The sequence below is a fragment of the Bison bison genome, unplaced genomic scaffold (genome assembly GCF_000754665.1).
Source record: "Bison bison bison isolate TAMUID 2011002044 unplaced genomic scaffold, Bison_UMD1.0 scf7180017845618, whole genome shotgun sequence".
Taxonomy (NCBI): Eukaryota; Metazoa; Chordata; class Mammalia; order Artiodactyla; family Bovidae; genus Bison; species Bison bison.
In genome coordinates, this window is record NW_011476191.1 from 5,357 (window position 1) to 18,843 (window position 13,487).

At 39.0% G+C, this 13,487-nt stretch overlaps 1 protein-coding gene across 1 annotated transcript in view; it reads left to right on the plus strand.

The window, feature by feature from the left end:
* Positions 1–5,900: 5,900 nt before the first annotated feature.
* Positions 5,901–13,487, plus strand: part of LOC104985764 (multidrug resistance-associated protein 4-like) — a gene marked incomplete at both ends in the record, with an annotated part of 36,928 nt that continues 29,341 nt past the window's right edge. The window contains 2 exons of the mRNA XM_010836109.1: positions 5,901–5,980; positions 11,990–12,140. Of these exons, the coding sequence (XP_010834411.1) occupies positions 5,901–5,980; positions 11,990–12,140 (231 nt within the window). The remainder of the gene's footprint in view (positions 5,981–11,989; positions 12,141–13,487) is intronic.

The following is a 13,487-nucleotide window of genomic DNA, read 5'->3' on the forward strand; positions in this document are numbered from 1 at the left end:
GGCAAGAACACTGGAGTGGGTTGCCATTGCCTTCTCCAATGCATGAAAGTGAAAAGTGAAAGGAAAGTCACTCAGTCGTGCCCGACTCTTAGCGACCCCATGGACTGTAGCCTACCAGGCTCCTCCGTCCATGGGATTTTCCAGGCAAGAGTACTGGAGTGGGGTGCCATTGCCTTATCCAGATACTATACATAGAAAACCCTAAAGATGCTATCAGAAAATTACTGTAGCTAATCAGTGAATTTAGCAAAGTCACAGGTGCAGGATATAAAATTCAGTACACAGAAATCACTTGCATTCCTATATACCAATGATGAAAAATCAGAAAGAGACATTAAGGAATCAATCACCATTCAACATTGCAACAAAAAGAATTAAATATCTAGAAATAAACCCACCTAAGGAGACAAAAGACCTGTACACAGAAAATTATAAGACACTGATGAAAGATATCAAAGATGACATAAACAGATGGAGAGATATTCCATGTACCCGGGTAGGAAGAACCAATATTGTAAAATAAAATAAAAAAAGAAGGAAAAATAAATAAAATTAAAAAAAATAAAATGAAAATGACTATACCAATATTGTGAAAATGACCAAATGCAATCTACAGATTCAGTATGATTCCTATCAAATTACCAATGGCATTTTTCACAGAACTAAAATAGAAAATTTCACAATTCATATGGAAATACAGAAGACCCTAAATAGCCAAAGCAGTCTTGAGAAAGAAGAATGGAGCTGGAGCAATCCACCTTCTTGACTTCAAATTATACTACAAAGCTACAGTCATTAAAGATCGACTCCTGGGGTACATTCCTAGAAATGGAATTTCTGGGTGAGAAAGGATGTACTTTTAGAGTTGTTTATATGTATTACTCAATTGATCCCCTAAATTTACCTGTGCCATAGATGGGAGTGATGTGGATTTTCATTACATCCATATCCAAAATATGATCTGGCCTCCAAAATTTACCATGTTTTTCAGCTTTGTGACTGGTTATGCAGGATGAGAGAGGTGGTGATTTTACTCCTGGGCACAAGGCATTAACTGGGACTGGCCATCTGAGTCTGGTCAAGAGGCAGTGGCCAGGATAGGACCATGCCTTATTAGAGATCATGAGGCACCAAGGAGTAGTGGCTGGAAAGGATATGATTCACTTCCTTCAAGTGTTTGAAAGACTGTCATGTTGACAGAAATTAGATTCAGTTTGTGTGCTTATAAGGAGAGAATAAGCATCAGAGTTTGGATCTTCCAGGAAGACAAGATTCAGTTTAATGTGAGAAAGCCCTAACAGAATAGTCTGAAAATTAACTGGATTCCCCTTGTTTACTGTGAATCATCTTTCCCTCTGTACCCTTGGAGATATTCCAGTAGGGGTCATGTGTCCTGTGTCATTCAGATGAAGAGTCATAGCATGTGTGTGAAGGGAGTTTATCCTAAGGCTCTCACATGGAGACCATTGAGAGAATTTTAATACTGGAAGGCCATGAAGTTGGAATTACAGCTTTGATTACAACAGTCTATCTCAAAGCCATAGGAAATAAATATTCTGAAAAACTATCTGTTCTCTCTTTTTTTTTTATTTTATTTTTTAAAAAATTATTTTAATTGGAGGCTAATTACTTTACAATATTGTAGTGGTTTTTGCCAAACATCAACATGAATCAGCCATGGGTGCACATGTGTTCCCCATCCAGAACCCCCATCCCATCCCCCAGGGTCATCCCAGTGCACCAGCCCTGAGCACCCTGTCTCATGCATCAAACCTGGATTGGCAATCTATTTCACATACGATAATATACATGTTTCAATGCTATTTTCTCAAATCATCCCACCCTTGCCATCTCCCAGAGTCCAAAAGTCTGTTCTTTACATCTGTGTCTCTTTTGCTGTCTTGCTTATAGGGTCATCATTACCATCTTTCTAAATTCCATATATATGTATTAATATACTGTATCAATATTTTTCTTTCTGACTTTGCTCTGTATAATAGGTTCCAGTTTCATTGACCTCATTAGAACTGATTCAAATGCATTCTTTTTAATAGCTGAGTAATATTCCATTGTGTATATGTACCACACCTTTCTTATCCATTCATCTGCCGATGGACATCTAGGTTGCTTCCATGTCCTGGCTATTGTAAACAGTGCTGCAAAGAACATTGGGGTACATGTGTCTCCTTCAATTCTGATTTCCTTGGTGTGTATGCCCAGCAGTGGGATTGCTGGATCATATGGCAGTTCTATTTCCAGTTTTTTAAGGAATCTCCACACTGTTCTCCATAGCGGTTGTCCTAGCTTGCATTCCCACCAACAGTGTAAGAGGGTTCCTTTTTCTCCACACCCTCTCGAGCATTTATTGTTTGTAGACTTTTTGATAACAGCCATTCTGACTGGCATTGAGATGGCACCTTATTGTGATTTTGATTTGCATTTCTCTGATAATGAGTGATGTTGAGCATCTTTTCATGTGTTTGTTAGCCATCTGTATGTCTTCTTTGGAGAAATGCCTGTTTAGTTCTTTGGCCCATTTTTTGATTGGTTCACTTATTTTTCTGGAATTGAGCTGCAGGAGTTGCTTGTGTATTTTTGAGATTAGTTGTTTGTCAGTTGCTTCATTTGCTATTATTTTCTCCCATTCTGAAGCCTGTCTTTTCACCTTGCTTAGAGTTTCCTTCGTTGTGCAAGAGCTTTTAAGTTTAATTAGGTCTCAGTTGTTTATTTTTGCTTTTATTTCCATTACTCTGGGAGGTGGGTCATAGAGGATCCTGCTATGATTTACATCAGAGAGTGTTTTGTGTATGTTTTCCTCTAGGAGTTTTATAGTTTCTGGTCTTATATTTAGATCTTTAATCCATTTTGAGTTTATTTTTGTGTATTCTAGAAACTAGAAAGTGTTCCAGTTTCATTCTTTTACAAGTGGTTGATCAGTTTTCCCAGAACCACTTGTTAAAGAGATTGTCTTTTCTCCATTGTATATTCTTGCCTCCTTTGTCAAAGATAAGGTGTCCATAAGTGTGTGGATTTATCTCTAGGCTTTCTATTTTGTTCCATTGATCCATGTTTCTGTCTTTGTGTCAGTACCATACTGTCTTGGTGACTGTTGCTTTGTAGTATACAGTGAAGTCAGGCAGGTTAATCCCTCCAGTTCCATTCTTCTTTCTCAAGATTGCTTTGGCTATTTGAGTTTTTTTGTATTTCCATACATATTGTGAAATTATCTGTTCTAGTTCTCTGAAAAATACCATTGGCAGCTTGATAGGAATTGCATTGAATCTATAGATTGCATTGTGTAGTATACTCATTTTTCACTATGTTGATTCTTCCAATCCATGAACATGGTATATATTTCTCCATCTATTTGTGTCATCTTTGATTTCTTTCATCAGTGTTTTATAGTTTTCTATATACAGGCCTTAGTTTCTTTAGGTAGATTTATTCCTAAGTATTTTATTCTTTTCGTTGCAATGGTGAATGGAATTGTTTCCTTTCTTTCTCTTTCTGTTTTCTCATTGTTATTGTATAGGAATGCAAGGGATTTCTGTGTGTTAATTTTATATCCTGCAACTTTACTGTATTCATTTATTAGCTCGTAATTTTCTGGTGGAGTCTTTAGGGTTTTCTATGTAGAGGATCATGTCATCTGCAAACAGGAGAGTTTTACTTCTTTTCCAATCGCTGTGGCTAAAACTTCCAAAACTATGTTGAATAGTAGTGGTGAGAGTGGGCATCCTTGTCTTGTTCCTGACTTTAGGGGAAATGCTTTCAATTTTTCACCATTGAGGATAATGTTTGCTGTGGGTTTATCACTGTCTGTTCTCTTAATGTTTCTTAGTGCAAGAAGTAACTGTTAAACTTTCTGACCTCACATTTTCTTCACTCAGCTCATGGGTACATAAGAGTTTAGCTTTTTTTTTTTAATGATATTTGATATTTAGTTAAATTTTTGTAGTTGCTATGTGGGGAGATGGTTTTTCTCATTGTTTTTTTTTTTTTTCTTTTCCTTGTATTCCACAAACTTTGCTAATCCTCAGTCTCTCAGACCTTAAATAACCCACATCTGGTAAAAGTTAAAGGGGTGGTTTTCATGTACTGTTCATCTCTGGGTAGCCTTTTCATCTTTAAAAAAATTCCATCATTGCTTTAAACACTTTTTAAGCTGAATTGTATTTATAGTGTTTCCAAATTCTGCCTATGTTAAATAGTTATACTCTTCCACTGATTAAATCATATACATGTAAACTATATCTTTAGCATTTTTTGACATATATTTTCCTTATTTTGGTATTATTACTTTGAGAAGTTAAAAAATGACCATGTAGGGCTTCCCTGGTGGTTTAGTGATTAAGAATCCATCTGACAATGCAGGGGTAACTGGTTCGATCCTTGGTCTGGGAAGATTCCACATGCCGTAGGGCAACTAAGTCTGTGTACCACAACTGCTGAAGCCTGTGTGCCTAAGGTCCATGCTCAGCAACAAGAGAAGCCACCACGCTACAACTGGAGAAAGCCCATGTGCAGCAATGGAGATCCAGCATAGCCAAAAATGAAATAAATAAATAAATCTTAAAAAAAAAAAAAAGTCTATGTAGATCACAAAATTCTCTAGAATATTTGAAAAATAACACATTTGATTTTAATGTTCCTAAAGCAGAACTGATTAAATAACCCAACCTCTTGCCCCTCGAAGCGTGGTGTGGGAAACAGCAGAAAGGGTGTCATGTGGCAGCTTGGTGGAAATGCAGACTCTCTGGCTCCCCTAGCACTCCTTAGTCAGAATCTGAATTTTACCAGTTGGACCTCCTGTAGCGCCTGGTGGACTTTCCCAGGGGATGTGATGCTGCAGAACCTGGGGGTCAGAATCATCATCTCACCTTGGTGGTTGAGCGCCTGGTAACTTACCTGGCATTGTGACTGGGTTCTTTCACCTGCAAGAGCCTATTTAATCCTGAGAATTACCCTCTAAAGCAGGCATTCTTACAATATCAGAAGAGCTGTCACCAGATCTGCCAAAGGTGTCACTAAAAGACAGTTTCTGCATCTGTATTTCCTAAGTCTGAGTAGGGAAATTTGAGGCCTAGTCTGTAATGCTGGCCTGGCCAAGGGAGAAAGCCTCCAGTGACTCCAGTTCCTGGTGTGGGCACACCCTGTGCTTCTGGTGAGCCAGGCACCCTGTGGACAACAGAAGAGCCTCACATCCCAGCAGCAGTGGAAACTCAGCCCCCAACCACTGCTCATTCACCAGCCTTTTGTGGGTTGATGTGAAGGGCCATGGGAGGAAGTCATCTGTGACTGAAGTCAGGAAGAGCAGATAGAGGTCCCACATCTCATCTGCAGGCTGGCTTCCTGAAGCTTCAATTACAAATGAAGCTCAGAGGGGTAGATAAACACATTTCTCAGGGTAGATAAACACATTTCCCTGGATACAACAAAATTGATTGTGTGTATATATGTATTTGTGTAGCTTCAGGGTTGTTTGAATTAAATCATTACAAGCAGTGGATATTAGAAATTCTCATCTTCCAAATCTGCAGCATTTAGGATATACTGTTTTAGTGGATTTTGAGAAGGCAAATAAAATCAATGATAAGAAGCACTTGGAATGAAGCTTTAGATGGGATGGATCTAAAAGGAGGGAAAATTCTAAAATCCATCAACCCTTCCAAAAGGTTCCCTGCCCTCCCCCACCCACTTCTATTTGGTGGTATTTTGGTTTCTTTTTAGGTATTATCCTATTTTCTCCTTCTTTGCCACTGATATCAGCTTATTTCATATGATTCTGAAATATATTAAATAAATATGTATTTAAAACATTATTTTATTTGATTATGAATTGTTTGTCTTAAAGGGCCTGTCTGGGTAAGAGAGTAATTTCTCATATCCTGTTCTTACAGGAAGAATTTTAAATCGTTTCTCCAAAGACATTGGGCATATGGATGACTTGCTGCCTGCATCATGTCAAGAGTTCATCCAGGTAGTGTATCAGTCTTGTCAGAGTTCTCACAGGGAAGAACAGAGAGCCTGTTTCTCAAGGCCTTTTCACAGGGGTTGAGGGTGGGCCTTTCAGCCTGGTGGTGTGTCCTTTAATCTTAAATAAATGCCATAAATGTGAGAGAAAGGTGCAGCTGTGATTGGGAGGCCGAGTTAACATGAGTAACCCCTGGGGCAGGAGTGGCTACTCTGTCACATCAGGGTTTGTCTGAAGCAGCGACATGCTGGGTAAGTGGTTCACCCTCTGCCTCCCAGATGTCTGGTGTGGATTCCCTTACTGTGAGCACATTTCATAATAGAAACAAGTACCTCTCATGAAAAGATAGCCAAGATGAACTAAATTGTGTATTGTATTACCATAAAGGACAGATACTTACTGTACCTTTTTTTTTGATAAAGCATGTGTTACAAAGAAAAGATTAATAATAATGAGGTGACCAATAATACTTGAACAAAAACAATCCTTGTTGTTCACTCGCTAAGTTGTGTCTGACTCTTTGCAACCCCATGGATTGTAGCACACCAGGCTTCCTTGTCCTTCACTATCTCCCATAGTTTGCTCAAGCTCATGTCCATTAAGTTGGTGATGCCTTCCAACCATCTCATCCTCTGTCACCCGCTTCTCCTTCTGTCTTCAATCTTTCCCAGCATCAGGATCTTTTCCAATGAGTTGGCTCTTTGCATTAGGTGGCTAAAGTTTTTGAGCTTCAGTATCAGTCCTTCCAATGAATATTCAGGGTTGATTTCCTTTAAGATTGACTAATTTGATCCCCTTGCAGTCCAAAGGATTCTCAAGAGCCTTCTCCAACACTGCAATTCAAAGGCATCAATTAAAACAAAAACAAAAACAAAGGCATCAAATCTTCAATGCTCAGGCTGCTTTATGGTCCAACTCTCACATCCATCCATGACTACTGGAAAACTCATAGATTTGACTATATAGATCTTTGTCGGCAAAGTGATGTCTTTGCTTTTAATGTGCTGTCTAGGTTAGTCATAGCTTTTCTTCCAAGGAGCAAACATCTTTTAATTTCATTGCTGCAATCACTGTCTGCAGTGATTTTGGAGCCTAAGAAAATAAAAGTCTTGTTACTGCTTCCTTTCTTCCCCCTTCTATTTGCTATGAAGTGTAAGGACTGGATGCCGTGGTTGTTTTTTGAGTTTTGAGTTTTAACACATCTTTTTCACTCTCCTCTTTCACACTCATCAAGAGGCTCTTTAGTTTCTCTTCTCTTTATGCCATTAGGGTGGTATCATCTGCATATCTGAGGTTGTTGATATTTCTCCTGCAATCTTGATTCCAGCTTGTATAGAGTCTTAACTTTCCTATTAATATTCAAGAATGTTAACACTAAGCCCCATCTCAGTACAATATCCAGCTAATGGAATTTCTCCTCTAGGTGTAGTTATCATATTCTGCAAACTAAATAATTATTCTGAATTGTGAAAAATCACCATGTACTTTCAAGTGAAAGATTCATCCAAAAAATTATTTCTATTTATTCATGTGGATTCATGATTTCTGATAGAATTCCCCAACTGGTGTGCTCCCAATGGGAAATAAGCATATCAAAATAATGGTTCCCCTCATTTCCTGGAGCATCAGGTATTGGGTCACTTCTTCTGGGTCAACATGTTTCTTGTTGTACACATATCATTGTCTTTGTGCCATGGTGAGACAGAAGTACAGAAGCACTGGCCACGGTAATATGGGCCATCAGATGGGCCTGAAATCCAATCAGATGGGGAGAATTGTGTGTGTAGCTAGGATTAGGCTCCTTGAAATTCCTGAGAATGTGGAAGAAAAGAAATGAGACTGGCTTCAAGGAAGGGATCTCTGTCGCACACAGAAATCTGCTGTTTCCTTCTTCAGAGTGTTGACTTTTTGCTTGGATACTATTTTTGTCTCCTACAGCTTCTGTTAACAGTTTCAGACAGCTGGCAATAAAAGATTCATAAATGTATACGCATAAATAAATTTAAATATAAACTTATGCATTGTATATATGTTAATATAATATAATATGTAATATCCACTATGAAAGTGAATGTTTCTCAGTTGTGTCCAATTCTTTGTGACTCTGTGGACTATACAGTTCATGGAATTCTCCAGGCTAGAATACTGGAGTGGGTAGCCTTTCCCTTCTCCAGAGAATCTTCCCAAACCCGGGACTGAACCCAGGTCTCCCACATTGCAGCCAGATACTTTACCAGCTGAACCACAAGGAAAGTCCAATATCCACTATAAGGCTGGTTAAGGTATGACCTGTAAATAGAAATAAAACTCTTATAACAAGTCTATTTGAATTGCTTCAGAATTAAGGAGCATGAAATCTGAAGGACCTAATTTGAGAACTTTTGAGAGCAACAGTTACAGGTATTTAATGGGGACTCAAGGAAAAAGTATTGGCACAGCTCAAGTGGAGCCCTTCATTTTGATCTAACTCTTTTTCCTAGGTTATCTGCCATGCTGGGTTGGTCATAAAAGGCTCTCACCTGGGGAGAGCCAGGCTATTGAAACTGGTGAATATTGTCCAACAAAATAATGTGAATCTACTAAAAAACTGTAATTTGGATTTTTTATAATTGGCATTTCAGAAGACCTTTTTTCCTGACAACTACTGATGGCAAACCTCGTGACTTTACTTAAGATCACACACAGAAGGAAGGACCCCTCCCCATGAGAAAAAGGTATAGCAAGGTGGGATGTATTAGTTAATCCTATGGCTGTAAGAAATTGTTCAACTGTAAGTATAATAGAAGGGAGGTCAGACAGACCTATATTTCTCCACTTATGATTGGAATTTGTTCCTTCAGATTCTATGCTCTTCATTCTGAGTTTTATATTGATACCACAGCAGATGGGGAGAAACAGGAAAAGCATATGTCTCCATCCAAATAATGCAGTTTGGTTCACAAGGGCTCCTGGACACAGAGTCACAGTTCTGGACATTCCCTTCTCCTTTCAGGCTCCTCTGCATACAACTATGTCTCTGGGATTCCCCGAGTACAGATTCTTCCTGTCTTTCTTCATGACCTGCAGTACCTTCCTAGGAAAACTTAAGACAAACACTTACTCTCCTAGCTTATCATTTTCTTACCTATAAATGGAAATGAAAGTTCTTGCTTTTCTCATTCACAAATGGTTGTGAAGAGCATCTGAGAAAACTTATCTGTAAGAGCTGTGAAATGATAACCCAAGTCTCTGTGATATAGGCATTACTCTGCTAATGCATCCTCCAGAGATGTGCTAGGAACAACTGCCCTGGGCAACAAAGTGTGGAGGCCCTGGGTTGGTGAACAGGGGGTGCTGGTTCTAAGAGGACACAGAACACCTGGTGCTAACATGGATAAGCTATTTGACCTTCCCAGCCCAGCTCCCTTTTGGTCAAAATTTCCAGGAATTGTGATTGCTACCCCAAATTATTCATGTTGTTCTCTGTTTCTCTAGCCTGTGAATTCAGTTGCCAATCTCTTCTTCCAAGTTTCAATAAAGGATTCACATGTTCTTCCCTGTGTTTCCCCAGTGCCTTGTGCAGATCACCATGGAATTGTATCCATCTGAGATCATAAACTCTGGAGGCATTGCCCCAAACTCTGTGAATCTGCACGTCCTCAACTTTCGACCTCCTTTCATAGCAGGCTAGATACTGAGATAGATACTACACATAGATACTAAGTGCTGGTTGCATTCCTATCACCTGAAACTTTTCACCAAGGTATCATACTTTTCCTGATAAATAAATATGGATGTCTAAATCAGCATCTATCAATGATTTGGGCTTCTATTGTACCTGCTGTGTTTTTAGACCAAGATCATTTCCCAAGATAAAATCACCTCATGGAATGATGTGATGCTTAAGTGAATGATTATGGAACTCTTACCACAGTGCTGTGCATAGAGTAAACACCTGGTAAATGGCACCCCCTGTTGTTATAATCACTACTCCTTAAAACAGTCATTTTTATCATAATGATAAATAATTTAATGTATATCTATAGGATAAAATAAAAGAAAAACTTCATGTGTTTTAAGTTGTTTCTTTATTATCAAATTCTTCCCCAGATTTCTAGGAAATACCAAAAATTGGTTTTATCACATTTCTATTGTCTGCTCTTTATAAGGCACGCTGAAGGACTCTGAAATTCCTTAAATAAGGTATTTAGAAGAAAAATTTAAGATAAATTAGGAGGCTCAAATAAGTAAAAATAATTTTCCTGGACAATAAATATTTGGCTGTATGTTGGCAGCAAGTTTAAGTATGTCCTAATGGTTCGTGATGTAGACTCTGGCTCCATGGCTCAGGCTTTGTGGTTTCCATCAAGCTCCTTTTCCTTTCTCTGTGCCTCAGTGTTCCCATCTGTAAAATGAGATAAGACTATTACTTGATTGGGCTATTGTGAGGGGTAATAAATTAATACATGTCAAGTACTAAATGTGTAGCCCTGTACAGAGTCAGCACTCAGTAAATGTTAACTATGGATAGAAAACCAGGAAAGAAAAATTTCAACTTCCAAAAGTCACATTTGTACTTTTTACTCCTTTACTGGACACTAACTTTGTAATTAACCACTTCTTTATACCTACCTGTGTAACTGAGGCTTCTGGTTTGCTCATCTGTGATGCCTGATCATTCATATCTAGTAATACCTACTGAAAGTGAAAGACGAGAGTAAAAAAGTTGGCTTAAAGCTAAACATTCAGAAAACAAAGATCATGGCATCTGGTCCCATCATTTCATGGGAAATAGATGGGGAAACAGTAGAAACAGTGTCAGACTTTATTTTTTTTGGGCTCCAAAATCACTGCAGATGGTAATTGCAGCCATGGAATTAAAAGACACTTACTCCTTGGAAGGAAAGTTATGACCAACCTAGATAGCATATTCAAAAGCAGAGACATTACTTTGCCAACAAAGGTCCGTCTAGTAAAGGGTATAGTTTTTCCTGTGGTCATGTATGGATGTAAGAGTTGGACGGTGAAGAAAGCTGAGTGCTGAAGAATTGATACTTTTGAACTGTGACGTTGGAGAAGACTCTTGGGAGTCCCTTGGACTGCAAGGAGTTCCAACCAGTCCATCCTAAAGGAGATCAGTCCTGGGTGTTCATTGAAAGGACTGATGCTAAAGCTGAAACTCCAATACTTTAGCCACCTCATGCAAAGAGTTGACTCATTGTAAAAGACCCTGATGCTGGGAGGGATTGGGGGCAGGAGAAGAAGGGGACGACAGAGGATGAGATGGCTGGATGGCATCACTGATTCGATGGACATGAGTTTGAGTGGACTCCGGGAGTTGGTGATGGACAGGGAGGCGTGGTATGCTGCAATTCATGGGGTTGCAAAGAGTCAGAGATGACTGAGTGACTGAACTGAACTGAACTGAATACCTACTGACTCATGATAGTTTAGGGTTCAAGTCCTAGTCTCTCTGAACCTCAAATATTCTCTCATCTATTAAAATTAGTAATTCCTACCTTATAGGAATTAGGCTACTAAGTGTATTAAAAGAGCGAATACCTAGAAGGTTCTTAAGGTATTTGGCACACAGCAATCATAGAATAGAGCTTCCCAGGTGGCTAGTGATAAAGAATTCACCTGCCAGTGTAGGAGATGCAGGAGGCATGGATTTAATTCTTTGGTCGCGAAGATCCCCTGGAGGAGGAGATGGAAACCCACTCCAGTATTATTGCCTGGAAAATTGCCTGGAAAATGCCTGGAGAGAGGTGCCTGGAGGGCTGCGGTACATGCAATTGCAAAGAGTCGGACACGATTCTTTGTCGGACATGACTAAGAGCACACACACAAAATCTTGCAATAAATATCATTAGAACCACCTATAATTTTATTTGTTTGGATGGCAAAGCTTGCTGTACTATTTCAATACATCTTTTAAGAAAAGAAGTTTAATCCCAACAAAATAGTCCATTAAAGTTTATTCTTGAAAAGAATCCTTGATAAAGAGGCCCCTGTATCTGTTTTTCACTCTTCCAGACATTTCTACAAGTGATTGGTGTGGTGGTTGTGGTGGTGGTGGTGATTCCTTGGATTGCTATACCTGTGATTCCCCTTGGCATCATTTTCTTAATTCTTCGGCGATATTTCTTAGAGACATCACGAGATGTGAAACGCCTGGAATGTTCAAGTGAGTACTGGGACTCTCAGGCTGGGATGGCAATGCAGGTTGGCTGCAATTTATACCATAACTAACCACACCCCTGAAATCCTGCAGAATATATCTTTTGGAATTTCTCCCTAAGTCAGCATTAGGTATTTGTATATTATGGGACCTGGGAGTCAGTATGACCCTTAAGCCAAGTTGAGCTGGTGACAGGTCAGCTGCAGCTTTGCATTTTAACACAAGGACGAATATGAGCACCATGAGGAGAGGGGCCATTTCTGTCTTGTTCATGACATACTTCCTAACACAGAACAGCCATCTAGTAAACAGTTTTCCAAAAAATAATATGTTTCATCATGTTGGTACTATTGTATAAGGAAAATAGAAATTTTTCTTCCCTTGAAGTTACTAGAAATGACAAGGAAAGGAAAATATTAAGGAAAGGAGGCATCAGGAAATGTACTCATATGTCAGAGGTGATATTTTTAGAAAATACACTCTTTCACATACTCCTAAAATGGTAAGTAAGTTGTAGTTGTTAAGTGTATTGATAAGATAAGCCCTGTTTTCTCCAGGTTTGCTTTTTATCATCACCAGTATTTGAGATGATGTCACACTATGGTAACCCCTCCCCAAGACTGTTCATATAAATGATGCTGGAAAAAATCCCTTTAAGAGGACCCAGGAGGCAGATCTGTTTAGTAGTTTTAATTTATTACTTTTAGTTTATCACTCCATTCAGCTTCCTAGTTTTAGAATAATGGGGAACATTATTTTATGATTAATCATTCTGTTCTTCAGGTAATCACAGAGGATGAAATAATTCAGAATTTATCTCATCATTAATGCACAGACATATTTAATCAATATTAAAACAAAAAATTATAATGAAAGTATAATTGCTAAGTATTTTTAAAGAAGGTATAAGGACATCAGGCAGAAAGTAAAGGAAGAAGATGTTTGTATCAAAAACCTTAAACATGGATACTTCAGATCAGTTCAGTTCAATTGAATCACTCAGTCGTGTCTGACTTTTCGCAACCCCATGAATCACAGCACGCCAGGCCTACCTGTCCATCACCAACTCCCGGAGTTCCCTCAGACTCACGTCCATCGAGTCAGTGATGCCATCCAGCCATCTCATCCTCTGTCATCCCCTTCTCCTCCTGCCCCAAATCCCTCCCAGCATCAGGGTCTTTTCCAATGAGTCAACTCTTCGCATGGGGTGGCCAAAGTACTGGAGTTTCAGCTTCAGCATCATTCCCTCCAAAGAAATCCCAGGGGTGATCTCCTTCAGAATGGACTGGTTGGATCTCCTTGCACTCCAAGGGACTCTCAAGAGTCTTCTCCAATACCACAGTTCAAAAGCTG